Genomic DNA, 28,000 nt, shown 5'->3' on the forward strand with positions numbered 1-28,000 from the left:
CTATGTATGTATCTATGGGATTGGGCATGGGTCTCCCCATTACCTCAGTTCTCAAAGTTCTCAGGATGCTAAATAGGGCCAGATCTATGTATACACAGGTTAAGCTTGAGCATAGGAATTCATATGACTATGAGTCCTCATTCCAGAGCCTGTCTCTCTTCATTATTGTGCTAGTGGGAACAATGGTAATTTGTAATTTTTTGTATCTTTAACTTGAAGTTGAAGCAAACTTTAATTTGAATTTTAACTTTAAAATTTTCCCAACAAAACCGGAAAAATCTTAATTAGAAAAAATTCAAAAGCACAAAATGATGAGTCAGATAGATACATCTGAGTGTGTTAAGATTCAGAATCAGAGTCAGGTAATCCGCAAACTAAAAGATGTGAACAGCAGATTATTGTTATAATATACAAAACAAGCATTGGGCATCAATATCCAAAAATAAAACCCCTGGTTCAAAACAGGCAAAAGTTGTGAAGTAACGTTTTGCAGAACATGAACCACAAGGGGCCATGAATCAATGAAAAACATTTCAACTTCTAGGTACGCCCACCTCGGATTCACCGCCCGGCCCTTTTCCATCAGGCCCCGCCCACCTCCGGCCCACGGCCCGGCCTCTTTCCCGCAGGCCCCGCCCACCTCAGATTCACCGTCCGCCCCTTTCCCCCAGGCCCCGCCCACCTCCGATCCACCGTCCGGCCCCTTTCCACCAGGCCCCGCCCACCTCCGGCCCACGGCCCGGCCTCTTTCCCGCAGGCCCCACCCACCTCAGATTCACCGTCCGCCCCTTTCCCCCAGGCCCCGCCCACCTCCGATCCACCGCCCGGCCCCTTTCTACCAGGCTCCGCCCGCCCCGCATCCACTGTGCGGCCCCTTTCCCTCAGGCCCCTCCCACCTTCGCTTCCCGCCCGGCCCCTTTCCTTCAGGTCCCGCCTCTCCCCGGCCCACCCACTCCTGTCTCCGCCCCTAGCCCCGCCCACCGCTCCCGCCTACACATTGCGGGCCCCGCGTAAAGCACTTGCCGCAGGCAGCGCAGCGCTAGCCGCGCTTCCCCGTGCACCTTGCAGTCGAGTGGCGCTTGAAGGCGCGGCCGTGTGCACCACCTCGTGGCTCAGCAGCTTCCACGCGCGCTTGAAGGCTTTCCCGCAGGCCTCGCGGCCAAACCACCCGGCGCGGACCTCAGAGCCGGGGACGAGAGAGCCGGGCGCCTTCACTTTGGCGGAGGCGCGCCTCGGCCGCGGCGTCGGGGACCCGGCGAGGGATCGAGTACGCCCGGTGTTCGTGGCGAGCTGCACCAGGGCCGGAGCCTCCGCCCCGCCTCCTCCGGGCGCCTGGGAGAGGAGAGAGGGCTCAGTCCCTGGTCATCTCCATCCCACACCTGCAGGGCAGAAACCTGCTCCTCCCGCCCATACCCTTTCATCGAATCCCTCCGATGTTGGCTCTATCCGGAAAGTACGTCCAGAATCCGGCTACTTCTCACTCTCTCCCCGGCCGCCTCCCCTAAGCTCAAATCCTCTCTGACCCCAAGCGAGGACGCCTGTTGCCTGTCTGGACCTCCCGCCTCAGTCCTCGACCCCCAGGTAGGCTCCCCAGAGTGTGCCTGTTAACACCTAGATCAGTTCACGTCCCTCCTCAGCCCAGAGCCCTCCCTCATTGTCCCCTCTAACTCAGAGAAATGCCCAAGTCCTCAGCAGGACTCAGGAGGCCCTGCGTGACCCCCCTGTGTTCCCTCTGGGATCTCTCCTCTCTCCCCCTCTCCTGCTGGCTCACTAGGCTCTGGCCACATTGGCTTCAAGGCTCTTCAACGGACTCATTGTCTGGAACCCTCTTCCCCAAGACAGCGGCCTGGCTTCCCCCTCATCTGGGTCAGGTCCTTGTTCAAATGTCACTTCTCACTAGAGGCCTTTCCTCACCACCTATTTCAAATGGAAACTCACGCTACCCTTCTGTCTTGCCCTGCCTGCTTCCTGGCTTTACTTTTCTCCACGGCACTTATCTTTGGATGTGAACCTGGGGCTGCCCGCGTCCACCTTTCGCATCCACGGGGAGTAGAGTCAGCCTGGCAATGAAATTGTCATAGACACAAACAGCTCCCAGAGAAGGCAGGGACAGCTTCTGGATGAACACCTAGATCTAGCTGTGCCTGAAGCATCCCCTCCTTAACTTTTTGGTTGCGTGAGGCAATACATTACCTCTTGTTGCTTCAGCAAGCTTGGCTTGGGTTTTCTGCCACGTGGTAGGCTGAATGATGGCCTCCAACTATATTCAGGTGCTTGTGACTTCGGAAACAAGACTATGCACGTAGGATGAAATTAAGCGTCTTGACATGGGGAGATTATCCTGGATCATCTCGGTGGCTCTAAATGTCTACAAGTGTTCTTATAAGAGGGAGATTCGATGCAGTGAAGGCGACGGGATCAAGGAACCGAGATGCTCCGCTGTTGACTCTGAAGGTGGAAGAAGGGGCCGGAGCCAAGGGTTGTGAGGGATGAAGTTCTAGAAGCTGAGAAGGGAAGCAGACGGCCTCTCCCCTAGAGATTCAAAGGGCGCACAGCCCTGCGAACATCTTGGTTTCGGCCCTAGGGAAACGGATTTCAAACCTCTGAAGTTTGTCGTCATTTATTACAGCAGCCATAAGGAACTAATACATGCCGTTTGCAGCGAGACTCTGAACACAGAGGGATACATACTTGGCATTTATTTGGCGCTTTCTGTATACCTAGGTACCTACTGCGTGCTTACAATAACCCAGCCATCTGCAGGGTAACGGCAGCTCAGAGAGGGCAATTCACGTGCCCGAGGTCACAGAGTTTGGAAGTGAGTCGAGATCTGAATCCGGGAAACTCGGGCTCTAAAGCCGGCCCTCACAAATTCACCCTCACCCGCCTATGGGGGATATTCGCACACCTCTTGCGGCAGTGTTGGAGATAATGCGACTGGCTAGTATTTATTGGATACTTACGAGGCTGTAGGAACGTTCTGAGCAATTCATGGGTATTAACTCACCGAACTCAGCCTATGAGGTGGGGACTTTTATTACCCCCATCTGACAGATGAGCAAACTGAGGCACAGGGTTTAAGAAATATCTACATAAGATCGCACAGCTAGTAAGAGGGAGGGGCAAAACGTGACCCCATGATGTCCCGCCCCTCTGTGATGATGAACCCTCCTCATTTGCCAGATGGAGACCCGAGGGCCCAGGGAGGTGCAGGAATGACTCCTGCACTTAGCAATGACCGGCCTCTCCTGGGCTGGAACCCAGGCCAGGCTGCTTCCTCTGTTGTCAACGTGCTGCCTGACCTCAGGCAAGTCAAGATGTCTCTTGGACCTCAATTTCTTCACTCGAGAAACGAGGGGGTTGGTCTGGATCAAAATGTGATGCTCAGAGCGCCCCCATCGGCATCGTGGGGAAAGGCGGGTGAAGCAGGCTCAAATTTGCGCGTCACCCACAATTCCCGAGTCAGGAGCTCTGGGGGAGGGGACACCCCTCACCATTCAACAGCCTGACTGCCGGCCATGTGCCGTGCACTGCCCTAGATTCTGGTAATAGAGCAGTGACCTCCCTCCCCTCTACTGTGGCCCAGCAGAAAATAAACAAGTAAAATACTAAGTATGTCGGATGAGGGTTCATCAAAACCAGTTGAAATGCACCCGTGTTCATGAACACACCTCGCGCACAAGAATTTAAAATGCGCTATATCCAACAGTTTTTCTTTTGGAGAGGGAGAGGGAGCGTGAGCGGGCGAGGGGGGCCAGAATCTTTTTTTTTTTTTTTTTAATTTATTTTTTTAATGTTTTATTGATTTTTGAGACAGAGAGACAGAGCATGAGCGGGGGAGGGGCAGAGAGAGAGAGGGAGACGCACCATCCGAAGCAGGTTCCAGGCTCCGAGCTGTCAGCACACAGCCCGATGCGGGGCTCGAACTCACGAGCCGTGAGGTCATGACCTGAGCTCAAGCCGGACTCTTAACCCACTGAGCCACTGAGCCACCCGGGTGCTCCAAGAAGGGTGGGAGAAGCTTAAGAGCGCCTGTCTAGTGTCCCCACTCCAGTCCACCCCCCACACGGCCCCAGAAGGCCGTCTTCACCCCAGGCTGATCTTGCCCCTCTCCTGCTCGTGGCTCCCCGGCAGCCGACGCCAGCGACAGCCCCCTTGATAGGCTCCCCGCACCCGCTCCAGCATAACTCTCGAGATACTTGCCGGTGGTCCTTACATTCCAAGGGCAGCCTCTCCTTCTGCAAGTGGGTGCTTAACTCTTCCACCAAGGGGCGCTAGCACCTGTTGTTATGCCCTCTCAGAGCCTCGGTCAGAATCCAACTCCTGCTACAAGGCACAGTTCAAACCTGCTCCGGAGGCACACACTCAACCTGGACCCTGCCCCCTCTTACACACGCAGAGGTCACCCCCAAGCACGGCCCGGATCCCCCCCATACAAACGATGGTCTCTCCCAACCAACTTCACCCCCCTCACCCGGACTCACAATGAACCCGCCCACTCCAACCGCGCGCCTCCCCGCACGGTGAACTCGCCCAGCCAGAGGTCCCGCCTTCTTTCCTTAGCAAAGGTCTTTTAAGCCCCGCCCCGCCCTTCGAACCTGGGTCCCCCGAAGGCCTCCCCTCTTCCAATTGTTTCGACCCGTTTGTCTCCTCCCCCTTTTCCCCCCAGCATTCACCCTCGGCCTCCGCGACAAAGGTCCCGCCCGCCCAAACGTCCCTTCAGTACCCAGGCCCACTTCTCCCACCCCTCTGCTGGAAACTTGGTGTGTCCCGGAGTGGCAGAAGGGAACGGGAATCGGGCGAGACCATTACCCGAAGAGGGGGTGACACAGGAAGGGCGTCCCTGTTTAGGGACCGACCGCGCCGCTGGCTCCCCTGGTGCCTTTCAGATTCGAGCGGTGTCTCCCCAGACTTCGCCACCTCCCTATCGCTGTCCCCTCCCCACTTAGTGCTGCGATCCTCATCCTTCGGGCCAGACGCCCAGCGGTTCGCGGGTCCATTCACGCGCTTCCGACCGCCTCAAGCGCATGCGTGGTGCATTTTCGGAAGAATTCGCTGGCATTTATCGTGATGTTGATCTGGTCTAACAAATAATGGGAGACCCTCCCCATGCAGCGTCACCAAATGTCAACCCACATCTTCTGTCTCTCAAAAAGAGAACGGGAGAGTCGGTATATAACGACAACCAATCACCGGGGTTCTTGGCACGCACTAGAGAGAATAAGGGCGTTATTTTCAATTCTCCAACCAGCTTTGGTAGAGTTAGTATTTAGCCCCATTTTCCACATCAAGAAACTGAGGGCTTGGGGTTCCTGGGTGGCTCCGTTGGTTAAGCATCGGACCCTTGATTTCGGCTCAGGTCACGATCTCATGGTTTGTGGGCTTGGGCCCCGTGTCCAGCTCTGCACTGAAATGGGGGAGGCTGCTTAGGGTTCTTTTTCCCTCCCTCTCTCTCTCTCTCTCTCTCTCTGCCCCTCCCCTGCTCTCTGTCTTTTTCTCTCTCAATAAATAAACATTTTCAAAAAAACAAATGGGAGCCATTGTAAGTGCAGAGGTGGAGGTTTGGCTCGGGGGACGGGGGACTCTCCGCTGTGTGTCCATTGGCAAGTCACTGCAATTCTGTGACTTAATATCCACAGCTGGAAAATGGGCACGATGTCCACCTCCCAGGGTGTTGGGAGGGGGGCGGATCATAGAGGGCATCTCTTAGCTGTCACCCTCAGCGCTGGCTTCATTCCCAGGCTCTATCGAGAGGCTGGCAAGCAGGTCTAGGCCTGACCCCCTCATCCTGGGGCCTCTTCCTAGGACTGAGAGAACCTTCAGTAGCCTCCCACCCTGAGCAGACCCATTGGCCAGGATTCAGTCACGTGCCCCTTCTTAAACCAATCGCTGGCACCGTGGCTGAGATTGGCCTGGGCTAGTCATTTGAGGGTAGACTCCACAGATGTTGGCCAAGTTGTCACCTTGGCATACTGGTCCAGATGAGGGAGGAAGAGGCCCGAGCTGCCAGGGGGAATCCACTCATTTCCGGCCCCTCCATGCCATCTGGCCCCGGGAGGTCTTGTCGATAGAATGGACCGCTGGACCACCTGACTTTCTCTCCAGGTCTGGGCCTCCCCGCCTCCCCCGAGAAGCCAGGAACTCAGTACAGAAACCAAAATAATACTGTTTTATTCCGATCTTGAAGCACAATAGTCCAGACTGTTCCCTTCTCCCACTGGAGAGCCTCCGCCCCTCCCCCCATACCCCTTCCCCCATTCAGTCTCTTCTGGAAATGACCAACCAGAAGGCCAAGGGGATCCAAGCGTCCAGGCTTTGGGGACTCTCAAATCACTCCCCTCTTCCTCCTTCTCTCCCTACCTCCTCTACCTTTCCTTTCCATGAGTCTTTTTTTTTTTTTTTTTTTTTTCCCCTCTGTCCTCCACCCTGGCCTCCTTCTCTCCTGCCTCCCTCTGCTTTCCCCCATTTCTGCCTCTCTTGTCCTCTCTCTGCGGGTCTCCCTGCTAGCTTCTCTCCTCTTTCCTCCCCCCTTCCGTTTGTCTGACACTCCCCTTTGCTTTCTCCTTCACCCCTGCACTCTCTGGACGGACCATCTGCTCCTGCCTGGGCTCTCCCCGTATCCTCGTGTCCTCCCCTCCCCCAGCTTTGTCCCCTCCTTCCTTCTGCCCCCCGTCTGACCCCCCCCTTCTATCCCCTGTCTCATCACACATCTCCTCTCCTGAGGGAGGCCCTCAGGAGCCGTCCTAGCTGCCACCCTCTTCCACACTGTGCCTCCAGGACCTCAGAGACCACTGTCAGCTTCCCCTAGGGCCCAGAGAGGCAAACGGCCAAGGTGAGGTCCCTGGATGACACAGGAAGTGGCCAGAGGGACTGAGGTGGCCTCCTTGGCCTCAGCTCTGTTATCTTTGGGATCGAAGAGCGCCCTCCTGCCCTCACAGCGGAGGGTGGCAGGCGGGGGCCCGATGGGTCAGGGCTCTGGGGCTCTCCCCCAGCAGTCCCTGAGCAGGTCCATGTGGAATAAGGCTGCCCCCGTGAGGAGGCGCGCCGCAAAGAGGTGGCGGCAGGGCAGACGACGGGCGGCGTGGATAGAGCAGCTGCAGCGGGTCAGGGCCCTGTCCAGGAAGAAGTCCGAGGTTCCGTCCTTAAGGGCAAACCCAGCTCCAGTCCAGTGGAAACCCCGGGTCCCGTGCTGCCTGGCGAAGGCCAGCTCTTCGGCCACCAGTTCCGCCAGCTCTGGCCCGCAGGCCGCTCGGAACTTGGCCAGGGGCTCCCAGTCCACCTCCTCCTCTGCGGAGGGGCAGCAAGGCCTCTTTGGTTCCCGTGGACCTTCTTCTTGACCCCCTTCCTGCGGGCTCTCCCCAGCGGCCAGGCACACTCTCCGCGTCCCTGCCCATTCTGGATCGCCTTCACACACAGTTCCCACGGCGGGCCCACACGGGACTCCGTTCCCCAGCCCTAGACACCTCCCTCCTGCACCCCCACACCCCATCCCTTGTTCTCCTCGGCCCTTGGGGCCCACAGACCGGGCTCCCTCTCCGTTCTCCAGGCCTGTCACCCTCGTGTCCCCCAGATGGACCAGAACTACATCTCCCAGATCCCTTCTTCTTTTGACCCCCAACCTCACTTCCCTCTCTTCTCCAACCTCTGGCCCTCTCTGCCTCTCATCTCCCCACTGGGGCCCCCTTTGGTCTCCATTCTCAGGGACCAACTCCCTGGGCTTCTCCACACGGTGCCCCCTCCGGGTCCTGACCTCCAGCCCCCTTCCCTTCTCAGCTTCCAGCTGGGGCCCCTTCCAGTCTCTGGCTTTCAGTCCGTGTGTCCTCTCGTCGTGCAGCTGGGCCCCCCGCCAGGAGCTCCCTTCGAGACTCTTGGCCCTCTCAGGATCAAACGGGGCCCCCCTCCGCTCTGTGGTCTCCAGCACCCTAATGCTGTCACCCTCCAGCTGGGCCGTCCTCCAGGTACACCCTTCCAATGCTCTCGGCCCACCGTCCTCCAACCAGGCCCCTCTCCCTACGTAACCTTCTGGTCCCCAATCTTTCTCGGCCTCCAGCGGGGCCCCCCTCCAGTCTCTGATCTCTGGCCCTCTCCAGTGCTCGTTCTCCGACTGGGACCCTCTCCAGTCTTGGACCTGCAACCCTCTCCCCGAGTCACTTTCGAACTGAGCCCCTCCCCGGTCTCTGGCCTCCACTCCTCGGGCCCACTCCTTCTCCAACTGGGCGCCTCGCCAAATACTTCCTTCTCTCGGGGTCCCTGCCCAGTCCCCGCTCTCCAGGCCCTTCATCCTTTCCTTCTCCACGTGGGCTCCCCTCCCCGGCTCGCCCTCTGGCCAAGGCCCCCCGCCGTCGGGGCCCTCGGGCGCCGCCTCCCCGGCCGCATCGGCCCACTGCATGGCCACCAGGTCGCGGAGGCACTGCGCCACGCTGCGCGAGGGGCTCAGGCGGCGCAGCAGGCGCCGGCGGTGGCCGCGCACCAGGGCGCACGCGTCCAGGTCCCGGGCCGCCTCGAAGGCTCGGAAGCGCACCCACATGTCGCGGCGCGGGGCCCAGTTGCGCTCGAAGTAGTCGACGAAGGCGGCCGGGCCGTGGGCGCGCAGCTCGGCCAGCGCCTCGGCGTAGGCGGCGGGCGACGAGGCGCCGGCCAGGCGGCACAGGCGCGGCCACAGGCCCGGGTCCTCGCGGCCGGCGCCGCCCAGCTCCTGGGCCTTGCTGAAGAGCGTCTCCAGGCCCTGCGCGCGGCAGATCTGCACGCGCGCGCCCGGCAGCAGCTGGCGCACGGCCGGCAGCTGCGCCGCCACCTCGGGCCCGGCCGTCAGGCAGCGCACGCGGCCCTTGACGTCGGGCGCGCTCTGCAGCAGCGAGGCCAGCGCGAAGCGCAGCAGGCTCGGCGTGCCCGGGCGCGCCACGCAGCAGGCGGCCTGGCGCGCGCGCCCCGCGCCGTCCACGCACAGCACGGCCAGCAGGTCCAGCGCGCCCTGCAGCCCGGGCAGCCGGTCCACCAGGAGGATGCGCGGGAAGCGCCGCAGCAGCGCCCGGGTGCGCGACGTCAGGAAGAACACGGTCTCCACCACCGCCTGGTCCTCCACGAACACCAGCTTCACCTGCGGGTGGGGCGGGGAGGCAGGGAAAGCGGTCAGGGATCGCGCGGGGGGCAGGGAGCCCGGCGGCCCCCGGAGCTCGGTGTCCCCGACGGGGAAATGGGAATGCATTCATTCCCGCGTGCAGGCATTTCTTCCTCCGACCGGCAGGCGGCGGTGCGGCGGGGGGGGGGGGGGGGGGGGAATGGTGTAAAAAGGCGACCTCTGGAGGCGGACTGCCCCGGCTCGAGGTCCGGCACCGCCATCTAATAGCTGTGGGGTTTCTGCCCACGGGCCAGCCTCTCTGAGCCTCAGTGTACCTACTGGGGGCTGGGTATTCATTCCTTCCTGCGCTGAGAGGCAGGCTGGGGCAAAGGTTCTCAAAGTGTAGGGCTGGGAGCAGCGGCGCCCGCTGGGACCTTGACCGAAATGCATATTCTTGGGTCCACCCCAGACCTGCTGAGTCAGAAACTCTGACGGCCCCACCATCCGTGTTTGACAAGCCCTCCAGGGGATCCCCACGCGCGCTCCGGGTTGAGAGCCACCGGTCTATCTAGCAATGAAGCCGTAGGCTGCGCAGAAAGATCGCCTGATTTTGAGTCCCGGCCCCATCACTTTCTAACCTTGTGACGTAACCTCTCCGAGCCTCAGTTTCCTCCTTAACCTCGTCGTTCCCTCCATTTCCGCGTCTGGGAACTGCAGACGCGTTCCTTCTTGCTCAGGGGGGCAGGTCCAGCGTGGGGTCTAGAGCCCGCGCAAGGCTGAGACCCTGGGGCCCCCACTTCCTGGCTGTGTGTGGCTCCCGGCCACTTCCCTGACCAACACCCCCTTGGAAGAATGTTACGAGATACTCCTCGCGACGGGAAGGATGAAATGAACGGAAACATTTCGAACACTGCCTGGCACAAATGATACATTCGGCGATACGCGCTCCAGAAATTGGAAGGGCTCTCCAAGTGTTCGCAGTCGCTACGATTATCGCCCCTGCCCCCAAAACCGTGTCCTCCTAAAGGCCCGCTCCGGCCCTCCCTTCTTAGCAAGTACCCCGGCTCTCTCTAGCCACCGTTGGCCGTGGCACTTAATCACCCCGAAGCACGTCACATCTCGACTTGCTTGTTGCCCGTTCACCCTTCCGGAGATGGGAGCCCCACGAGGTGAGGGATGTTGTGTTTTGCATTCCTGATAGTTGAATGGCGCCCATGGCATCAGCTTGCTACCTCCCCGGGGTGGACGAAGGCACAAAGCGTGCAGCGATATCCACAGGCCACGTCTCTGGAGTTCAGGGAAGAGTCTAATCTTGAATCCTGGCTTCGGCTCTTACTGGTGTGGGACCCTGGGCTGAGTTGCACTTTCCTTGACTGCAAAACTGAGGCGATGTCTATAGAATAGGGTCGTGGAGAGGCCAAAATGAGATCATTTGTGTCCAAGGCTTGATGCGGATCTAATCCCGCTATTGTTTCTGTGTCACTTGATTCACCGCAGCACTCAGAGGACGGGGACGCTGCCCCCCTTTCTGGAACACGAATCTCTCTTGGCTTCTGTCACCCTGAAAACTCCTGGCTGTCCTCCTTCTTCCCAGGCGTCTCCTGTTCTGTCTCCTTCGCTTGCCTCGCCCCTCTTCCACTCCCCACTTCTAAATGTTGCTGAGCTGCCTTCCTGTCCTCTCCTCTGCTCTTTCCCGTCTCTAGGCTCTGCCCAGGCGATCGCCTCTGGTCACCCGGCCTTTTATCATCTCTCGGTTGATAAGTCTCAGTTCTGTATCTCCAGGCTCCAGATCCATCCACTGGATTGCCTCTGCAGGAACATGGCCCCTTGGACGTCTCCAGCGCCCTCCAGAAGTGGGCAGCCCCAAGCCACACTCGATGCTCGTTGACCACCCCCACCGCCCCACCCTCGCCCCAACCTGCCCCATCTCTGTTTCATTTTCAAAACTTCAGATCAGATCACCCCCTCCCCTGCTTGAAAGCTTTTCCTTTCCCAGGACTCCCCAATCCCACTACAGGTACCCCCCCCCCACCCCCAGAGTTCACGCCACACTGTGGGCTGGGCGATCTGACCCTTGGACCTCATCTTCTGGTCCCTCTTGTCCTCCTCGGCCTTAGTCACTCTGGGCATCGTCATCGCACAAAAGCCACTGAATGGGGCAGAGGGTTGACGGTCAGCCTCGTCCTGCAGGTCCCTGTCGGTGCCAACCCCCAGCCGCAGGGCCAGGATCTGAATAACTTAGGCACAGATCTCTCCACAAACCGTTCCGCCATCATCCAACCTCTTCCTACAGGGTGGTTACAAAGCACTGCATTGTTCTTAGCTTTCAAGGGGAAAGAAAAAATATCCTCTAATTGAAAAAAAAAAAAAAAAAAGTCTGGTAGAGTCCCAAGGGGGAAAAAAAAATTTGTCTTCCCGACCCAGAAGCCTTATAGTCAGCATCTTAACCAGTGTTCTAATTCAATAAATGTTATGAAAAAGCCTTGTAATCTTACAGCTGATTAGTTACTATCCCCCTACGGTCGTTTTCAACCTACCCTGAGTTTTGACATCATTGCTTGACGATTTATCTCAGCCAATGTTTCAATCTAGAACTGCGCTCTGTCCAACCTGTATAGCCACCTGTAACTATTTAAATTTAAGTGAATTAATATTTGACAACCTATAAAAACTCAGTTCATCAGTCACACTAGACATATTTCACCCTAGCCACACGAGGCTAGTGACTGCTCTCCTGAATGCTGCAGGACATTTGCACCATCATGGAAAGTTGTGTCAGGGGCGCCCGGGGGGCTCAGTCAGTTAAGCATCCGACTCTCGATTTCGGCTCATGTCATGATCTCACAGGTTCATGAGTTGGAGTTCCGCGTCGGGCTCTGCGTTGACAGCTCAGAGCCTGCTTGGGATTCTCTCTCTCCCTCTCTTTCTCTGCCCCTCCCCTGCACTCTCTCTCTCTCTCTCTCTCTCTCAAACTAAATAAAATAAACTTAAAAAAAAAAATTCCTGTCAGACAGCGCTGGTGTAGAAATTAATGCAAAGACAAAGTTGCCCTAAGTGGAACGGGTTTAAAAGAGTGATGTGTTTCTATAGTCTTGAGTTCTTGTCCATCTCTCCTCCGGAGTCAGGAGTAACAGAAAAGTAAATAAAGCGAAATGTATTTGCCAAGAGGCTTTCCCAGAGCAGGCAGGCACTTGGCGAGTTTGAACCTGATCTCCATTCTTCAAGGGATAACTCAGATTTCTGATCTTGGGTTTTCTTTCTAAAGAGGGCACGGAGGCTTTCCTTCCACCCCTGTTTGTTCATCAAATGGCGTTGATGGAGAGTCTACTGTGGGCCCGGCACACGGGCATAAATGAACCCAGGGCGGCTAAGGGTTCCGGACCCTGGAGCCAGGCTGTGGTGCTTCCTCTGACCAGCTGTGCGAGCTTCCTCACCGGCTGTGTGGCTCAGGGCAAGTGTCTGAACTTCTCTGGGCCTCCGCTGCTCGCGCCTGCAAAGGTGGGGCGCACCATCACGTGGGCTCATTTGCACGAAGCATGAAGAGCAGTGCCTGGTCCCAGATCAGTATGTGCTGAGTGTCAGCTGTTCTTATGGGTCCCCGCGCACGGACAGCGTGCTCAAGAGAAAGGCTGATGGGACCGAGGCTGGTGCGGGGACCTCCGAGTGAGCGAGGGCCACTGCTGAGAGGGGACGATCATTTTCCTTCTATTGAAGATAGGGCAACCGAGGCAGTGAAGGATTACCTCAACCCGTCTGGGCTGTCTGAGCTCAGCATATTCCAAAGAAAGGTCTGGCTCTTGCCCAGCTGCTGGGAGATAAGAACGTCCTGCCGGATAAGAGTGTCTGGGCGCCTTGGACCACTTCTAGATAGTCTATGCGAAGACGGGAATGATTTATGATGGGGGGGGGGGCGGACTTGAGCCACACAGTATCATCCTGACCTCCAGAGGGGCTGGAGACCCAGGGCGGCCACTCAGGCAGTCAGGCGCGTCTATGTGGCCGAACCCCAGCAAAATGTCTGGACGCCGGGGCTCCTCGGTTGGCAATACTCCAAGCCCGTAACACATTGTTGCTGGCAGAGCTGAACGCCAGGAGAACAAATGGAAACTCACGCCTGGTGTCCTCCCGCCTCCACCCCACGCGCCTTTTTCCCTTTGCTGATTCTTAATCTGTGTCCTTTTCGCTGTAATAAGCTGTAGCTGGGAGTGTAACAGCGTTGCTGAGCTCTGTGAGTCCTCGTGGCAACTGAGGGCGGCCTTAGGGTCCCCAACTACACCGGGGGAGGGGGGTGACTTGCCCAGGGCCACGGAGCTAACAGGTAACGGGGCTGGGGATCCAAGTCCAGATCCCTGAAATTGTTGGGGGAGAAAAAAAGCAAGGAGCCGAGGGAGACGTGTGGGGGACGCTGCGGAGGGGGGGGTGTGTGTGGCGGCCTTTGCCAAAGGTGGGGGGTACCTCAGTTTCCCCCAAATATGAGTTTCGCTACCAAATATTTACGGAACAAATCTGATGTGCCAAGTGCCAGTTCGGGCACTGAGGGGGGGGGGCCATCAGGACATCTTAAGAGTAGGAGGAGGTGAGGGGCACCTAGGTGGTTCAGTCAGTTGGGCGTCTGACTTCAGCTCAGGTCATGATCTCGCGGTCCGTGGGTTCGAGCCCCCGCGTCGGCACCACACAGGACGGGGGTTTTTCTCTGCCGAGGCCTCACCTCCTCCAATGCTCACACCAGTCCTGTGAAACAGCTACCATTATTACCGCCCCCATTTTCCAGATGGCAAAACTGAGGCACAGAGAGCTTCCGCTGCTTGCCCGGGGTCCCGCAGGCAGTGAGCGGCAGAGCAGGAATTCGCACCCAAGGCGGCGGCTGGGGCCTCGAGTCCCTGTTCCTGCCCACGCTACCCCCTCGGCCTTCACGAAAGCGATCCCGCGGGCCTGGTTCAAGGGCGCGCGGCCGACAGGTGTGAGGACTCAGGTGCGGCCAGGGCGTCATCTCAGACACACAAACAGGTAGGACAGGGATGCGGCCGCCGTAGACGGTGGGTTCCACAGACGTGAATCCCAGAAACCACGGCTCGCGACACCTGCCACCCACACCCCTTCCTCCATGTGAGCACGCGCCCCCTTTTCACACGATCGGAACAGCCCTGGTCTCTAGACTATTCCCGACCTGAGGGAATAAAGATAATAGCTCAATAGCCGAACGTACAGGGCCTCCTGGCTTTCGGGCAGTGTTGTTGCCGGGACGCACACATCCACACGTCCTACGAAGGGGTGTGTGCACTGTTACCCCCGTTCTACGGATGAACACGCGGAGGCCCCGGGGAGCAAGCCGTTTGCACCACAGGGGATGTCCCACAGCTGGCAAGGGGCCCGGCTGGAAGGTGCCTACAGCTCTTGGCACCTAACGGCATCGACAAAGTCAGCGTCTAGCTCTTCGCAGAGCACCCAGAAAGCGGCTGGTCTGGTGTGCCAAGGCTGTGGGGCTCAGGGGACAGGCCCTGGGGGAGCGCTGACCAGAGGCTAAGACGAGCCGCGAGCGGCTCGGTCCGGGAAACACGAGCCTGGGTCCGGGCAGGGCTCTGGAGGACCCCGGGCGCGACGGCCCTCTCTCCGCCCTCGGTCGCCGTGCCAAGTCACGGTGTCCTGGGCACGGGGGCAGGAACGCACCTCCCTGCCACCTTGCAGTCGGGCAGGGTCATGTGACTGGCTTTGGCCAAGGAAGCGGGAGTGGAAGCGACCTGACCTGGCGTGTCCCTTCCTGATACATACGCGGACCGTGCTAGGATGACTCAGTGGGCAGAACTATTACCAAAAAACCATAGCGGGCGCACGGCGTGAGCAGGGAATAAACGTCGGGGCTGCTGCTACTCGAGGTCCGGTCATTGTCACCGCGAACTCCGGGCCGTCCCGACTGACCCAGGTTTAAGATACTCTATCGCTCACCCCCTGATTTTTCTTTTCTACATAGAAACAGATCAGTATGGTACATTGGGACCCTGGCCTATTTTCACTTCTCTCTCGCTCTCTCTTTTAATGTTTATTTATTTTTGAGAGAGAGAGAGAGCAGGGGAGGGGCAGAGAGAGAGAGAGAGAGGGGGGGGGGAGACAGAGGATCTGAAGCAGGCTCTGGGCTGACAGCAGAGAGCCCGACGTGGGGCTCGAAGTCACGAACCATGAGCTCATGACCTGAGCCAAAGTCAGACGCTTAATTGAGCCGCCCGGGCGCCCCTCACCTTCTCTTCTAAAATGAACCATTTGAACGTGCAAAAAGCCCACAGGGTCCAGGGGTGTCTGGGTGGCTCAGTCAGTTGAGCGACCGACTCTTGGTTTTGGCTCATGATCCCAGGGTCATAGGATCGAGCCCCCGTGTCGGGCTCAGCATGGAGCACGGAGCCTGCTTGGGATTCTCTCTTGTGCGCGCTCTCTCTCTCTCTCTCTGTGTGTCTCTCGCTCTCTGCCTCTCTCAAACGTGCACTCTCTCTAAAAATAAAATTAAATTAAGAAGTTTAAAAAGAAAAAAAGTCCACAGGGTCCAGAAATCGAATCATATGAAGCTACACAGCCACAGCCTTCTTCCTCTGCTTTTCCACCCACGCCAACCCACTCGCTGTTCCTGCGTCTGTTCCACCTCCCGGGTGTCTTCTGCAGCTTCCTTCTGTGAACACAAGCCAGCATAGCCATATAGTCTCATTCTCTCCCTGCCGCGCGCAAGACAGCACGTTACGCGCAGTTTTGCACCTTGCTTCGCGGTGTCGTTAACCTCAAAACCGTATCCGAGCGACCTGTTCGGATCGGCTGCCAGAGTCGTTTGCGGCATAAATTCCCACCCGTGGGACAGGGGCCAACACGGTCGTGTGGACAGACATTGTCCAGTTGTCCTCCACTGTGCCCGTAGTGGTTGACCTTTTAGCGTACGTACAAGTAGCACACTCAGATCAACATTCACCTTTCTCAGAAGGCAGGGCACGGGGCGCCTGGGTGGCGCAGTCGGTTAAGCGTCCGACTTCAGCCAGGTCACGATCTCGCGGTCCATGAGTTCGAGCCCCGCGTCAGGCTCTGGGCTCATGGCTCGGAGCCTGGAGCCTGTTTCCGATTCTGTGTCTCCCTCTCTCTCTGCCCCTCCCCCGTTCATGCTCTGTCTCTCTCTGTCCCAAAAATAAATAAATGTTGAGAAGGCAGGGCATACCTGTGAGAGAAGATACCACGTTTCTGTTCCAGCTCCCTCTCTGCCCAGAAAGCCAGTTGGCCTGCTGGTTACCCTAGAGCCTGCCAGAAATGAGGTAATGGAGATGTGACGGAACACCTCAGCCCATCATCGCTGCCTTGGGGCAGATCATAAAAGGTCTTAGCACCTCCCCGGATGAAGCGGCTACGGAAGTCTTGCCCACGAACCGTGGCAGTGGCTTTTGGGCACGCTACTCTTGTCCGGTCCGCTCCCCAGACCGAGCTGGCCACGGCCACTCAGGGGGTCCCAGGCATTTGGCTTTGCAAAGTAATCCCTCCAACAGACAAACAAAACAAAAACAAACCAAAAAAAAGTAATCTCTCCCACAGGAGCTGGCTGGGAGGAGCTACAGAAAAGGAAACAGCAGGAACCAAACTCAGGAGGCTGGAAAACAGATGGACAAGCCGATCGCTCCCCACTCCCCGCAAAATAAAGCCCAAACCCCAAACCTCGTGATTCCTGAACGAGCAACTGGAAAATGCTGAGGACCGACAGCAGCATCTTCAAAAGCAATTGGCAGCGCGAGGCAGGGTGGGGGGTCAAAAAAGACAAATTGGTGGCCGTTTAAGAAGCAGTTAGACCTCTCAAGGTCAAGTTGCCTCTCATCCCCAGGTGGCTGGAGGTTTCTTTTGCGAAGAGCGTAGAACAGAAAGGGCCCCTGGCCTTGCGGACCACGGGGCCATCTGATGAGGGACAGGGCGTCCCAAAGCCCTCTTCCCCCATTTGGTTCCTGGAAGCTGGCAGCCTGACTTTTACCCATCCTCCTCCCTTCTTCACTTTCAAAAAAGAAAGACTTAAAAAAAAAAAAAAAAAAAAAAAGGAATAACCCATTCACTAGTCTGTCTCTTGGTGTTCCAGAACATCTTCCTCATTTCTTTTACAAGTATTAAGGTGGGGGTGCCTGGGTGGCTCAGTGGGTTAGCATCAGACCCCCGGTTTTGGCTCAGGTCACGATCTCGTGGTTCGTGGGTTTGAACCCTGCATGGGACTCTCTGCTGTCTGCATGAAGTCTGCTTCAGATCCTCTGTCCCCCACTCTCTCTGCCCCTCCCCTGCTCGTTCTCTCCCTCTCTCTCTTTCTCTCTCTCTCTCAATAAATTTTTAAAAAATAATAAAAAATAAGCATCAAAGCCAAACCATAGACTCGGGAGCCGACCCTGGTTTAGCCGGGGTCTATGGCAGCTTCCAAACTGGAAGTTAAAAGGACAATCCCTTGACCTTGAAGGCTTTCATCTGTCAGTAAGCTGCTTCTCATGGAGGCAGCCCTACGCAGCACAGGTGTTTCCAGAAAAGACAGCCGAGGCTGATTTATTTGATGGTGGACCGTGGAGGACGGAATAGCTCGGCAAAGACCAGTGGGGTGGGGAGCGCATGTGTGCAAAGCCCCATTTGACAGAGCAGCAAACCGACTTGGGCGCGACCCTCAACTCTCCGGAGGCTAGAACTGATGGGAGGGGGCCCGAGCCTCATTTCCAAACTGGGGAGTAGCCGAGCAGTGAAGAGAACATCCCCGCATCTCAGACGGTGTAGGGCTGAAGTCCAGCTCCCTCATTAGGTAGCGGTGTGGCCTCGGGCCACGCGCTTGCCCTCTCGGTGCTTCAGTTTCCTCGTCTGTGAAACGGAGGTAAGAACGGTGACGTCCTTCCTCCACACGCTCTGGTGAGCTTTCAATGTACAGCCGCTTAGGGTCGTGCTTAGCCCACGGTTAAGTGCCTGACAAATGTTAACTAACGTTAGCACCAGTATCAGGTGTGGGTAGAGCGAGCCCATGCGCACTCCAGTGCAAGCAGGGGAGGGGAAGAGGGAGGGAGGGAGGGAGAATCCCTAGCAGGCTCCGCACGGTTGGCGTAGACCCCGTCGCGGGGCTCGATCATCACGGCTTGGCTCTTGAGCTTAGGATCAAAGCCAAGATCAAGAGCCAGACGCTTAACCGACTGAGCCGCCCAGGTGCCCTGACTTGGGACCTCTTCCCTGCACGAGAGAAAAGAACGGTCAGGGGCAGTACGTCGTCCCCCCCACCCCCACCCCCTTCCTTCACACGTCCACCTCAGCTCTTAAAGCAGCAGAAAGATTTCTCTTGGACAAACAGCTCGCATGCTCCAGCCTCTGAAACTTTACGCGGGCTATTCCTTCTGCCTGGAACTCCCCTGCCTCTGCAGATCGAGTGGGGGAGGGGGGGGGGGGTCCCCGGGAGGGGGGGTCCCCTGCCTCCGTTGTCTCCCCTGTTTCGCCAGCATTTCCTTAGAGAGACCTTCGGCGACCGCTCAAACTAAAACCGCGCGCGCCCTTCCAACTAACCGTCCCTCTCCATGTCCTCACCTGATGCTCCCCGACCCTACTCCTCACTCTGTCACCTCCCTCCGTCACCTTCGGTGAGGAAGCCCCCTCCCTTCTGAGCCTTGATCTGGATGTTTCCACTCTGCGGGCATTCGTCAGACTACGTGCTTCGCGTCTGTGCGTTTTCTACGCGTGTCGTCCAGATTTGCAAAATGTCTTTTAAAGGGCACTTCCTGCCCTTCTGACTCGTCTTCTTCCTAGCCCCAACCCTACTGACATCTGATCACCTTTGGGTGCGACTCAGGACGCGAGGCGAGGGAATTCTAGCCCGTTCCTCTGCAAGGCAGCCCCAGGGCCAGGCGCGGCTATTTCAATCGCAATTAGTTAAAAAGAAACGTAACTTAAAGCTCGGTTCCTCGGTCCTACTGGCCACATTTCAAGTGCCCAATAGCCACGCGTGGCCGGGGGCTACCGTTCCGGGCAGTGGAGAATCCCGCTCCCCCGCATTTCCTTGGGGGCAGGGAGCTCTTCCGGCCCAGCGTCGCGCGGGCGGGCCAGGTCCCCGCGGCCGGGGACCGCGCGTCTTGCGGGCTGCGGCCTCCCCAGCACCTAGCAATAAGCACCTGGCGAATGACCGGCGCGGAGGAATGGATGAAAGGAGCGAATGGAGGAGTGGGCGGATGGATGAATGAATGACCCGCGAGGCTCCGGCGTGGCTGTCCCCCGCCCCCGGCTGCCTCTCCCGAGACCCCACCTTGGCCTCGGGGTCGGTGCGGAAGAGCCCCTCGAGCACGTGCAGGGCGTCCAGGACGCCGTGGTCGCGGCCCTTGCAGTAGGAGAGCAGGCGGTGCACGTCGGCGGGGGCCACGAACTGCTTGGAGATCTTGTTGGTGGTGCGCACGGGCAGGCAGGCGTTGGCCAGCAGGTGGCCCGGGCGGAAGTAGTAGGCGAACTCGAGCGGGCAGGCCGGGTGCGAGTGGGTCAGCTGGCACTCTGTCACCACGAGGCGGTCCCGCAGCGGGCTCAGCTTGACGATGATGAAGGCCGGGCAGCCGGGCTGGGGGGGCCTGCGGGAGGAACGACCACCGCCGCCGTCACATCACCCTCTGCCCTTGTCCTCCTTCTCTGTCTCTCTCTCTCTGTCTCCTTTTTTAAATTTTCATTTTATATACTTTTTTTTTTCTAATTTATTTTTTGAGAGAGAGAGAGAGAGAGCGTGCGCGCGTGCGCGCGCAAATGGGGGAGGGGCAAAGGGCGAGGGAGGGAGAGAATCTTAAGCAGGTTCCACACTCAGCGCAGAGCCCCACGCTGGGCTCCGGCTGGATCTCACAGCCCTGAGATCATGACCTGAGCCGAAATCAAGAGTCGGACACCTCACCCCCCCCCCCCCCCCCCGGAGCCACCCAGGCGCCCCTGACTGTTTTCTAAAATTAAGAATTGTTTCCAGCACAGAGAAGAGAGAGGGCCTCACGATTCCGCCGGTCGTGTGACCTGGGGCGAGTCGCTTCCAGCCTCTGTGCCTCAGTTTCCTCTTGAGTTGAAAGGCAGATAATATGCATGGTGCCTTTCTCCTAGGCTTGTTGTCAGGGTTGAAAGAGTTGATGTATGGGAAGCACTTGGCTTCCCGTGCGCTCAGGGTTTGCCGCGTCTCTACCTACCACGGCACCTCGAGAACCATTTAGCTTATCATCTTTAATCTCAATTTTAAGAAAGGAAACACTGCCATTTCCCATTTAGCAGTAACAACATCGCCAGTGCAGGGCCCCTGTGCACCTGCCCTCCCCCAACAAGGACCCCTCCCTCCTCTGCCCCCCAAAGTAGCCACCTCCCAAAGTGGGTATTTTGCCTTCCTGCGTATGTTTTTAGGTACCCGTAAGCAGCAGGAGGTAGGTTCTTAGGTTCGGAAACTTTGTCTACGTGACGAGGCGCTCCAGCTCACCAGGCATCGAGGGAATGCAAACAGCAACCCGCAAGGACATGCCACTACACGCTGCCAGAAGGACGAAATAAACATGGGCCAGGAGGCGGGGCAGGCCCGATTCGTACTTCTAGACCACGGGCGCGTAAAACCTAAGTCACTTGTGGGACACTGCGTGACACGATCTGGTAACGTTGATCACGGATGTGCCCCTCCGGGCCCCAGGATTTCCACTCAAGCGTGGGGAAGTAAGCAGGGATATATTCCTCAAACGCAGCACTAACCAACAGTAAGAGGGACCAAATCGTTACCGTCCCCGGCAACGTGGATCATCTCCCGAACCCGCCGAGGGAAGGAAGCCCGATGTGAAGGATGATAAAGCACCACGCGTCCCGTTTATCGCGAGTTCAGGGACGCCTGGGTGGCTCAGGTGGGTAGGCGTGCGACTCTTGATTTTGGCTCAGGTCGCGATCTCTTAGGTTCGTGAGTTCAAGCCCCACCTCAGGCTTTCTGCAATTAGAGGGGAGCCTGCTTCAGATCCTCGGTCTCCCTCTCTCTCTGCCCCTTCCCCGCTCCTTGTCTCTCTTTCTCTCAGTCTCTCTCTCAAAAAGTAAACATTAAAAAAAAAAAAAAAAGAAAGAGGGGCGCCTGGGTGGCTCAGTCGGTTAAGCGTCCGACTTCGGCTCAGGTCATGATCTCGTGGTCCGTGAGTTCGAGCCCTGCGTCGGGTTCTGTGCTGACAGCTAAGAGCCTGGAGCCTGTTTCAGACTCTGTGTCTCCCTGTCTCTGACCCTCCCCCATTCATGCTTTGTCTCTCTCTGTCTCAAAAATAAACGTTAAAAAAAAAAAAAAAAGAAATTTCAAGAGGAAAGCCAGACTCTGCTGTGGAGAGATCAGAGAGAGGTCACGACCTCGAGTGGTTAACCCTAACAGGGGGGAGCGTGAGGGGGTTCTTGGCACTGGACGCGTGTATTCCCTTGTTCTGGGTACTGGTTACATATGCATCTTATTTCCGGGAAATTCACTGGGTTGCATACATACGCTGCGTGTGCTTTTTTAAACATGTGATGAAATTAAGGGTCTTGCGATGGGGACGTGATCCTGGCTTATCCAGGTGGGTCCTGTGTACTGACAAGGGTCTTTGTAAGGGGAAGAGAGAAGCAAGAGAGGCAAATCAGAGAGAGAGAAAGAGAGAGAGAGAGAGAGAGAGAGAGAGAGAAATGCTTCTCTGCTGGAGGAGCGGCAAACCCAGAAGAGGCTGGAAGCCCAGGATCACAGGTGCTTCTAGAAGCTGGAAAAAGGAAGGCAGCAGATTCTCCCCAGGAACATCCAGCTCTGCGGACACCTTGATTTTTTAGCCCCGGGAGTCCCGTGCTGGACTTGCGCCCCCTCAGAGCTGTAAAAGCACAGATGTGCATTGTTTTAAGACCCTCCGGTTTGTGATCATTTGTCACGGCAGCAACAGGAAACTAGCCTGAGCATCACATTCTATATATACTTTTGCAACTGGCTTTCTCGGTGCTTTTCCACCCATCAGTTTTTCAACACTGTATCCTTTGGCTGCCCCACATTCCACTCACAATTCTTCCAGCTCTACGTTGGGGTGCTTTGTTTGATTTTTATTTTCATATAATCTCTACACCCAAGGTGGGGCTCGAACTCACAACCCCGAGATCGAGAGTCGCAGGCTCCAACTGACCGGCCAGGCGTCCCTCTAGTTTGTCTCTGGTTCTCTCTTCTTACAAACAACGCTTTGATGACACCCAACTCTCTCACCCGCCTGTGTGTGAAAAGAGCCTGTCTGTCTAGGACAATGGTCCTCAGACTGCAGGGCCTGGCCCCGTAGCTGAAATTGATTTAGGGGGTACAACCAGCGTTGTGAAAAATGAAAGAGAAATGGCGGGGCTGGGGGACAATCAGGGTGTATTTCCCTGATAATAATACTTAAAACTGACATCTGCTTTTGGAAAGGAGGCTCCGTGTTTTTATTCCACGAGGGATGCTGGCAGCATTTTTGGTAGGGGGTTTTTATGTTTGCAGACCAGGGACTGGCCGTGCTTTTTCTGCAAAAGGCCAGACAGTAAATATCCTCTATTTGGTGAACACGGCCATAGAGCCCATGTAAATGCATGGGCCTGGCTGGGTTCCAATAAAACTTTATTTACGAAAAAGAGCTGCAGGGTGCCCCTGGCCAAGGGCCTTGTAGTCTGTTGACCCCGGTGACACAGGCTGTCCAGGCCTTGGCGAGTCATTACGAAGCCTGACTCCCAAGCAGTAAATGCCAGGCGCGCTCCCTAAAACGCTCCCGGATTGTTTCCAAATGGCCCCTGAGAAGGGTGAGGCTCCTCAGCGCAGCCAGGATAAATATTTCAGAACTGTCTCCGTTAAACCAGAAGGGGACCCTCGACACGTTCCTTTCCTTCTCTGTGCAGGAGGTCAAAACCCAGGGAGCCTGCTAGATTGTAAAAGTCTGCCAAAGACGCGTGAGACACTTTGCCTTATTTAAAGTAACAAAAATAACACAAGTTTGGAAAAACTGTAAGCACACCAGTCGTCATACACAAGACACAAAAATGTCCAGCCATCACAGTGGTGTTGGGAGGGACTGAAGGAAGTTTCCGACGTGCGGTCATCTTTGATTGACCAAAACGGCCAGTTCGTGGGGCTCTTAACCCGACACGTTTCCCCCTGGATAACTCACGGGCTTTTTGTGAAACTCTCTGGTCTGGCGTCTTGTGGCCTGAGTGTTTCAGCCCCGAGAACAAGCCTCCCCCCCCCGCTCAAGAGAGGTCACACTTCCGTGAGGCTGTGCATCTCGCCCGAGAACAGCACGTCCCCTCTGGGGTTCCAGGACCTCCCAGGACTGGCTACCGAAGCCTCCAGATGCTACTTTTGCACTTTCTTTACTTTACACCTGGCGGGGGGGGGGGGGGAATAATGCCCCCCACCTCTGAATGTGAACTCCAAGGGGGCAGGAATCTTTGTTTTGCAAACCGCTACCTTCCCAGCACCGAGAATGCCAGAATGCCGGGAGGCGCTCCGTAAATAAATGACGTGGAATGATGGAATCCTGTTGTACGAACCCCCCAGTACCCAGGCAGTCCGCTCGTTACATCAAGCCACCCAGCACCAAGTCCTGCCTATGGTGCCTTCTAACCTCGTCCAACCATCCACGTTCCCTCATCCCCACTGCCACCGGTCTACTCGGTTCTTTCCTTCTTCGTCCTCCTTTGCACCTAGTTACCTCCTACGCATCCTTCACGGCTCAGACTCAGTGTCCCCTCCTCCAGGAAGACTTCTCTGACCATCTTCTGGGAAAGGGGGACAGAGTGGCTAAGGAGACAAAGTCCTGATGTGTGTTCTTGGGACCCTCAGTCCCAGCCTCCTCCCTGGCCTCCCGTCTCTCTCCTCCGGTCCGTCCCCCCCTCCCCTGTGGCCCCCGGAGGGATCATCCTAAACCCAGAGCTGCCCCGGCTCACAGCCCTCCCAGGGCTCCCCCAAGATGAGTCCTGGCCCCTGGACTCAGCCCCGCCGGGCAAGACCCTGACACCATTCCCCCCACATCTGCTGCCCCGTCACACACCAGACGCCCCCTATAGCACCCTGGCCTATGGGCTGCTCCTGGGTTGTGACACCGGACAGGTGCTGCCTGAGCAGTTGGGGGAAGAGAGGGTCTCAGAAACCGTGGGCCCCCAGTCATCATCCCTGAACTGGCTTGCTAATCCCCCCTTCCTCCTGGGCTCCCCATCCCGGGACCATCCTGCTGTCTCCCCAAAGCCACCACCAGCCTATCAATCCCCAGCCCTGCCCCTCCTGTCCCCTGGCTCCCTGTGATATTTGCAGAGCACTGGGGACAGTGCCTGTGCACAGCAAACGCTGCGTGTTGAAGTCACATCCATCCATCCATAAGTGTATAAACAGAGAGAGCCCTTCGAGTTTTCATTTACTGGTCACCTCTTCCAGGAAGGCTTCCAGGAGCACCCCATAAGCTCTCGGACGGAGCTGCCCACTCCTCTTTTATCCCCCTCCCTCCCCCTTTCAACTTCTTCTCTCTCACAACTGCCCTCATTTCCCTTAAAAATAACATTTGGGGGGGGGTGTCTTTGTCTCCTCCATTAGGGTACTCAGCTGCTCAAGCGCTGAGCAAAGTGCCCAGCAAAGAGCGTGCACACAGTTGGTGCTCAATAAGTGTTTGTTACTTGGAGTTGGGTTCTGTTAACGAAGGGAGATTCCAGGATTGGGCCCAAGCCACTCGCAAACTCTGGCGTTCTAGAGTTCTCTGTGATGATGGGTGTTTCACGCTGCTCTGCTTCTGGGTCTGTTTCTACATAGGCAGTGAGTAAACTACCGAGAACAGTAAACTCCCAATAAATGTTTAAATAACTACGGTCAGAATCGCTGTCCGAAGGTGCTCACGTCGTCTTTTGAGCGACGTGCCTGTATTAATCCTCACAAAACCTAGGAGATCGATGCCACGACCTCCTCCACTTTCCAAGGCAGGAGACTGAGACCCAGAAGGGTGACGTCACTTGCTCGGTGTCACTGGCTAACTGCAGCAGGCCTGGGGGGTCGGAGGCTAGGCTGCTGGCTTGAGGCTGTGCTCTTTGACTTCCAGAATAGCTGTCGTTTACCGGGCCGCCCATGTTCCAGGTACCGGGTAAGTGCCTTCCCCCATCTTGGTCTCACGGTAACCTCACAACAGCCCTGTAATACGGAGCCTGTCTTTAAGTGCCCTGTCCTTGCCCATGGCTCTCCAGCCAAGGGTCTCAAACTTATGCACCCACAGGGACCAGGCGGGCGAAACACACAAGCGGCCGGGGCCACGTCTGAGGCAATGGAGAGTGGTGGGGTCTGGGGCAAACCTGAACGCCATCCCCCAGTCTAACTGGAGTGGCCATCTGCCTCGCAGGAAGGTGGGCTCAGCCTCTTCCTGTGTTTCCAGAAAAGCCGGAAACCAAACATTTTATGGGGAATGCTCTGATTTAGAAGTGGGGTCGATTGAAACACCCTTGGCCACCCGGGTGAGTCTCCCGGTTCTCTTTCGGGTGTTTCGCTTGCCCCTCGTGACATTATGTTTATAGGAAACTGTGAGCTTGTTCACATAATGTGTCAGTCTCCCTGTCTTGCCTGAAAGTTCCACGAGGGGAGGGGATGTGCCTGTCCCGCTCAACCCCCGCTCTCCCCAGTGAGGTATCGCTAGCCCCTGTGTGGGACCTGGCCCCGTATTTACGGAAAGCGTGGATGAATCTTTTTCTCTTTGTCCTGTGGCTTTCTCTGCAGCTCAGTCTGGCTCTGGTCTCTTTCTATGTGTCCCAAACCTGGCTCTCACCCAGTTTTCTGACTTTGGCTTGGGTCATGATCCCATGGTTTGTGAGTTTGAGCCCCGCGTGGGGCTCTGCACTGACAGCTCGGAGCCTGGGGCCTGCTTTGGATTCTGTGTCTCCCTCTCTCTCTCTGCCCCTCCCCTGCTTGCACACACACACTCTCTCTACCCCTCAAAAATAAATACGTTAAAAAAAATGTAAGTCTGTAATTTGGGGCGCCTGGGTGGTTCAGTCAGTTAAATGGCCAACTTCGGCTCAGGTCTCGGTCTGGCAGTCAGTGAGTTCAAGCCCTGCATGGGGCTCTGTGCTGATGGCTCAGCGCCTGGAGCCTGCTTTGTATTCCGCGTCTCCCTCTCTCTCCGCCCCACCCCTGCTGTGCTCCGTCTCTCAAAAATAAATAAAGGTTAAAAAAAAAAAAAAAGTCTGTAATTGGAGCCCACCCTGTCACTCACTTGTGTGGGCGCCTTTGTCCTGCCAGCAGACTGGCTGTCTCCCTTTCTCCCTTACTCTCGGCCTCTCTGCAAGGTGTATGCATTTAGCAGTTTTAGCGGGCATGTCTCCCTCCGGGTCTCTCTCCGCGGGGGCTCACTGCCTACTCCTCCCCGTTGCTTCCCCTCCGCCCTTCCCCCCACCCCTCCCCCGCCACCCAGCACCCAGCAAGGGGCAGCTCAGCTCACGCACCCCACGGTGGGCCGGCTGGGCGCGCGCACGTCCTTGCACACGAGCCGCACGTAGCTGTACTTGAGCACGTCGATGAGCGTGTAGAGCGGGGGCGCGCTGGCCCAGCGGCAGCGCGCCAGGTGCATGGAGCTCTTGACGAAGAAGAGTGCCAGCCGCTGCTGGCACCACGCGTCGAAGAAGCGGCTGAACTCGGCCCACGAGAAGAAGGCCCGCTCCCGCAGCTCCTGCTCCTCCTGGCCTGCCGTGCTGGGTGGGGACTCCATCCTGGGGCGCCTGAGGGGAAGAGGGGACGCGTGGATATCAGAGTCGTCCCCATCAGGGTACCCCACCTCCTCCGTTTTCCGCCCGCCTCTTTGGTGCTGGTGCCTCTTTCCAGGTGGGGCCCACGGCGGGATGCACCCCCATTAATATTTATATATGAATCTACGCTCCACCTTCGGCTTTCTCCCATCCCTGCATTATTCCTTGGGACAACTGGAGCCGGTCATCCTGGTCCCTAGTTTCAGCTCTGGCCCCTTCCTCTGTAGATGTGCCCCTAGGTACAGCTGGGGTCCCTCTCCCAAAATGGGACTCTTAAGTTCCGTGGTGGACACCTCCTCAAATGTGTTCCCTCCTTCGGGTTAAGACCTCCTCCCCCTCCTGATGTCTCTCCTCCACTTGGCCGCCACCTGTAGCGCCCCCATTCTTATGAAACGCCCCCTTCTGTCTCCTCTTGGCCCTAACCCACATCCATCTGTGCCCTCTTCTAAAGACGTTCCATCTCCAGATGTGCTCCGACGTCCAGTCACGGACCCCGCAACCCCGGTCATATTCTTCACGCACCTGTGGCTCCCTCCTCCCGGGATGTATCTCCGGTATGCAGCTGCTGCCCCTCTCCCAGAGGTGACCCCATGGGTCGCCACATCCAGCTGTAGCCCCTGCCTCCGAGATGCTCCCATATCCAGATGTCCTCTCCACATCCAGTACGTACTTTGCGCCCACAGGTGTGTGCCCCATTCACTTGTGGCCAATTCTCACAAGTGTCACCGATATTTGTCTGTGGTCCCTCCTGCCCAGACGCTCCCCCAAGTCCAGCTGTGGTTCCCTCCTCCCATTCGCAGCTATCCTACTCCCCAGATGTGCATCCTGGTCCTAGACACGGCCCCTGGTCTTCAGATGGGCTTCATCACCCCAGATGCTCCCCCACGTCCAGCTGCGCCTCCCCACCGGGTGCAGCCCCTCCCAGCCCGCCTCTGTCTCCCCAAGCCCTCCCAGCCCCTCCTGCCGCGGGCCCTCCCATCTCCGCTGTCCCACCCAGCTGTGCCTCTCCCCTCCCCCAGATGTGCACCCTTCCAGCCCCTCCCCACTCACCTACCCGCCCCGGAGCGGCGTCCACCTCCCACAATGCTCCGCGCCGGGGCCAGGCCCGGCCCTTGCTCCCGGGATGCCCCGCGCGGTCTCCCGCCTCTCTTCCCGCCGTGCCACGCGCAGCGGCTTGCCCTGAATCTCCTTTCCCCGTCAGTCACTTCTCGGACCCAC

The 28,000-nt window shown here is 57.4% G+C and overlaps 1 protein-coding gene across 5 annotated transcripts; it reads right to left on the bottom strand.

Moving 5' to 3' along the window:
• Positions 1-5,793: 5,793 nt before the first annotated feature.
• ZSWIM9 (zinc finger SWIM-type containing 9) lies at positions 5,794-28,000 on the bottom strand. 5 transcript variants are annotated; one of them, XM_045440743.1, is made up of 4 exons: positions 27,833-28,000; positions 26,483-26,755; positions 19,314-19,626; positions 5,794-9,097 (listed from the first exon to the last, which is right to left on the bottom strand). In XM_045440743.1, the coding sequence occupies exons 2-4, from the start codon at positions 26,743-26,745 to the stop codon at positions 6,968-6,970; spliced, it is 2,706 nt and encodes a 901-aa protein (XP_045296699.1). In that variant the 5' UTR covers positions 26,746-26,755; positions 27,833-28,000; the 3' UTR covers positions 5,794-6,967. The 5 variants fall into 5 exon arrangements, with proteins under 5 accessions (XP_045296699.1, XP_045296700.1, XP_045296697.1 ...); XM_045440744.1 differs by having other exon boundaries at positions 27,837-27,977; XM_045440741.1 differs by lacking the exon at positions 27,833-28,000 and adding an exon at positions 27,305-27,782 and having other exon boundaries at positions 5,795-9,097; positions 19,183-19,626.

Source organism: Leopardus geoffroyi, chromosome E2, assembly GCF_018350155.1.
Source record: "Leopardus geoffroyi isolate Oge1 chromosome E2, O.geoffroyi_Oge1_pat1.0, whole genome shotgun sequence".
In the NCBI taxonomy this organism is placed as follows: Eukaryota; Metazoa; Chordata; class Mammalia; order Carnivora; family Felidae; genus Leopardus; species Leopardus geoffroyi.